Source organism: Callorhinus ursinus, unplaced genomic scaffold, assembly GCF_003265705.2.
Source record: "Callorhinus ursinus isolate GAN/ISIS: 27379988/994484 unplaced genomic scaffold, GSC_fseal_2.0 scaffold42, whole genome shotgun sequence".
Lineage (NCBI taxonomy): Eukaryota > Metazoa > Chordata > Mammalia > Carnivora > Otariidae > Callorhinus > Callorhinus ursinus.
Genome location: NW_027397104.1, coordinates 1101832 through 1106433, shown reverse-complemented (window position 1 = coordinate 1106433; position 4602 = coordinate 1101832). Strand labels below are relative to the sequence as shown.

The 4602-nt window shown below is 42.4% G+C and overlaps 1 protein-coding gene across 8 annotated transcripts in view; it reads right to left on the bottom strand.

The window, feature by feature from the left end:
- Window positions 1-61: 61 nt before the first annotated feature.
- GNE (glucosamine (UDP-N-acetyl)-2-epimerase/N-acetylmannosamine kinase) overlaps window positions 62-4602 on the bottom strand; it is a 48275-nt gene continuing 43734 nt past the window's right edge. For 7 of the 8 annotated variants that reach the window (XM_073881343.1, XM_073881346.1, XM_073881348.1 and 4 more), the window contains one exon: window positions 62-4191. In XM_073881343.1, the coding sequence (XP_073737444.1) occupies window positions 3956-4191 (236 nt within the window). In that variant the 3' untranslated portion in view covers window positions 62-3955. The remainder of the gene's footprint in view (window positions 4192-4602) is intronic. The other variant, XR_003204629.2, reaches the window with a different exon arrangement.

Genomic DNA, 4602 nt, shown 5'->3' with positions numbered 1-4602 from the left:
TTTTTTTTTTTTTTTTTAAGATTTTATTTATTTATTTGAGAGAGCGAGAGAGAGAGCACATGAGAGGGGGGAGGGTCAGAGGGAGAAGCAGACTCCCTGCTGAGCGGGGAGCCCGATGCGGGACTCGATCCCAGGACTCCAGGATCATGACCTGAGCCGGAGGCAGTCGCTTAACCAACTGAGCCACCCAGGCGCCCCCCCCATGAATGTTCTTAATGGCATCGGGAATGGTGATTTCCAAAAGGTTTTCAGTTAACTTTGCCCAGATCCGTCAAAGGAATCACCATCTGTGGCTGTTGTAGCCTGATGAAATGTATTTCTTAAACAATAATACTTGAAAGTTGAAATTGACTCCTCGACCATGAGCTGCAGGGTGGATGTTTTGTTAGCAGGCTTGAAAACAACATTCGTGTCATTGTACATCTCCATCAGAGCTCTTGGGTGACCAGGTGCCTTGTCAATGAGGGGTAATATTTCAAAAGGAATCTTTTTTTCTGAGCAGGAGGTCTCAACAGTAGGCTTAAATATTCAGCAAACCATGTTGTAAACAGATGTGCTGTCATCCAGGCTTTGTTCCATTTACAGAGCCCAGGCAGAGTAGATTTAGCAGAATTCTTAAGGGCCTAGGATTTTCAGAATAGTGTATAAACACTTCCAACTTAGTCACCAGCTGCATTAGCCCCGAGCAAGAGAGTCAACCTGTCCTTCAAAGTTTGAAGCCAGGCATTGACTTCTCTCTAGCTCTGAAGGTCCTAGAAGGCATCTTCTCCCAATAGAGGCTGTTTCATCTTCATTGAAAATCCGTTGTTTAGTGGAGCCACCTTCATGAATGATCTTAGCTGGATCTTCTGGAGAACTTGCTGCAGCTTCTACATCAGCACCTGCTGCTTCACCTTGCAGTTTTGTTATGGAGACGGCTTCGTTCCTTAAACGTCATGAAGCAACCCCTGCTAGCTTCCAACTTTCTTCTGTAGCTTCCTCACCTCTCTCAGCCCTCACAGAATCGAAGAGAGTTAGGGCCTTGCTCTGGATGAGGCTTTGGCTTAAGGCAATGTTGTGGCTGGTTTGATCTTCTATCCACCACTGAAACTATCCATATCAGCAGTAAGGCCGTTGTGCTTTCTTAATCTTTTGTGTGTTCACTTGAGTAGCACTTTTAATTTCCCTCAGGAACTTCTCCTTTGCGTTCACAGCTTGGCTATTTGGCATGAGAAACCTAGCTTTGGCCTGTCTCGGCTTTTGACAGGCCTTTCTCACTTATCTCTAGCTTTTGATTTAAAGTGAGAGACATGTAACTCTTCCTTTCACTTGAATACATAGAGGCCATTGTTAGGGTTATTAATTGGCCTAATTTCAATATTGTGTCTCAGGGAATAGGGAGGTATGGAGAGAGGGAGAGAGATGGAGGCAGGTCAATGGACTGGTCAGAACACAGACTATTTCCCGATTAAGCTCACCATCATATGGGTACAGTTCATGGTGCCCCAAAACATTACAATAACATCAAAGATCAATGAACACAGATCACTGCAACAAACATAACGAAGTTTGAAATACTACAAGAATTACAATATGACACAGAGACGCAAAGTGAGCAAATGCTGTTGGAAAAATGGTGCCAAGAGACTTGTGTGACACAGGGTTGCCATAAACCTTCAGTTTGTAAAAACACATTATCTGTGAAGCACAATAAAATGAAGTGTGTCTATACTATATATATATGCCTTAGCTGTATATTTGAAAGCTGCTATAAGACTAGATCTTATACATTCTCATTACAAGAAAGAGAAGTTCTATATGTAAGGTGATGGTTCTTTTACTGTGGTGATCATTTTTCAATATATATAAATGTTATATAGCATGCTTCCTATTATCAAAAAAAATTTTGTCGTTTTTAAGAAATTCATATTAGATGCCTTAAGAAGTTACATCACCTTCGAAAAGTAAGCAGTGCAACAATAGAAATCTCTTCCTAAAAGGGATTTTAACTAAGAAAACAAAATGCAAAAATGTTAGGATTTCCACAAAGATTTATTTTTTCTTTAGAATTTGGCTCAGAACAGTAACATAAAAATATTTACATTAAAATAAATTAATATGTGATTTAACTCTATGTAATAATTACATTGGAATATATTAGCCTTTCCATGAATTTAATAAAAACTAAGATTTGGTTTTAGATTTAGTACCATCCTTCCAAATATTTGGTATGAAACTTGGTAGCAATGCAACTCTCTGGTGTACAGAGCAGTGACAGATGTCGCCAAGGAACTGATGCCCTTCATAGTCTGCTGCCTCCCCCCGGACGCTGATGGCCAAGCAGACCAGCTTCCTTCCTAGGAATCACTGTGGAATTTTTCAACAATAACCAGGACCTGGAGGTTATTTCAGGGCTGGTGAAATTCTAGGAATCAGCCAACCCATCTTTTCACATGAATCCCCCAGGAAGGAAGTGGTTCAAATGCAATATTGATTCTTTCACTTTATTTTGTATGTTAACACTGAAACAACGCAAACCTTCAGGTTTTCCTAAAATAAAAATCTGAAAAACATGCATATGCTTGTTTAGATCATCTAAAAGTACCCATAAAAACCTGTTACTAGACCAAATACTGTATTGGCAAAATGTCCACAGCAGAGAGGAATATTTGATTAAATTTATCATTGAGGGACAGCATCAAAGACAAAGTGAGTCAGTCTTATTAAAGTTGTTGGTAGCATGAAGTAAATTAGGATATATTCACATTTTGCAAGTTTTTTATCTGAGAGGTTGTATGGCGTAGCAGAAAAGCACAGAGGGACCTGGGATCAAACCCTGTTTCTGAGACTCACTAGCCACATGGCTTTAGGTCCATCACTTCAGCACACCACGACTTAGTTTGGGGTCGTATAAAATGGAAATGAGGACACCTACCTCCCAGGTTGTGCGAATTTAGAGTAATTTATATGAAGCACCTAGTTCGGAGCCTGGCATACAGTAGGCACTTAATAAATGGTGGGTATTAGCATTTCTTCTAGGTTAAAATTGATAGCAAGAACCTTGGCCTTTGTATCTTGACACCAATGAAAGCACAGAATCTTATTGAGCCCGAATCCAGAGTCACAGATCCGGGCTCCACAAACACTGCCTTAACAGATACTCCAGAGTCCTACTCAACATCAGCATGAAAAGTTACTGAAGGGAGAGGTGTCTGTCAGCAGCAAGGATCCTTCGGGGATGGTTAATCTCCTTTCAGAGGCTGTAAGTCCTAGTGGCTTCTCAGCTGTCCTTAAGAAGATAAGGACAAGGTCAGCAGGGCCACTGTCATTCAAATCCCTAAAGTTGCTCAAGATTCTGCAAGAGTAATAAATAACATCGTTAAGCAAACAACATTTGGGAGTGACAGAGGTGTCCAATGTCTTGATTGCGGTGATGGTTTCACAGGTGTATACATATGTCAAAGCTTATCAAATTGTACATTTTTAAAAATACCTCAGTAAAGCTGTTTTTAAAAAAATTTACTTAAGCCTTTCACAGTGAGATTTCCTTCTGTTTCCTGACCAGATCCCTTTCTGCAATCTGAGTTTAGGGTCAGAGGAGGAAGGATGAGTGATCCACACTCCAGTCTCGAGGCCCCGCCTCAGGCAAGGCCTGCAGGTCTACGTGGTCCATCTGGTAAGCAGAGCCCTGAGGCGTCCTTGTCTACGATCAGAGCTCCTTTGGCACAGAAGATTGTGGCTGGTACTTACAGGGTTTGAGCGGAAATGACCCCAGAAAGAGCAGCATCTACAAAAGTGAGGGCTGGGAAAGGTGACTTCGGAAGAGGAGGCTAAAAGCAAAAAATTAACTGCCGAAGTCACCTGCCAAATGCCAAATTTAAATACCAAAACTGCTTTTTAAGAAACGCTCGTCTAAAAGACAACCTGATTCCACAAAGAAGCTCTGAGTCTCGGTCCAGGTCCACTCCCCAGAGGCTTAGCAGATCCTGCGAGTTGTGTAGTCCAGAACCATGCTCGCGGCACCGAGCAGGGCAGGATCCACCAAATCCGAAACCACCACGTCCACATCCTGAACCGAGGACAAGGCTTGCTGGCGGATGACGTCTTTGACAATGTGGATGTAGTGACTGGCTAGGACTCCAGAGAGGATCACAAGGGAGGGATTTATGGTGTGGAGGATGTTCACAACCCCAAGACCCAGAGCCGTTCCAGCTACAAGAAAACAAAAATGAAAGTAAAACCAAATCAAAAACGTCAGAGGGGGCGCCTGAGTGGCTCAGTCGGTGAAGCATCTGCCTTTCGCTCTGGTCATGATCTCAGGGTCCAATGGGATTGAGCCAGTGCTGGGCTCTTTGCTCAGCGGAGAGTCTGCTTCTCTCTCTGCCCGGCCCCCTACTTGTACTCTCTCTCTCTCTCAAGTAAAGTCTTTAAAAAAATAAAACAACAAAATGCCAGAGGATGGTGGAAGGAGTCAGCAGCCCAGAATACTTAGTACACCCACACTAGAGAACAAAGCAGTGCCTGCAAAGCTATTCATGATTCATTCCTGATACGAGGGGGTGATGTGCTTTGAAACAAAAAAACTAGGTATACTACATACTATACCACATGATCTCAGCTATG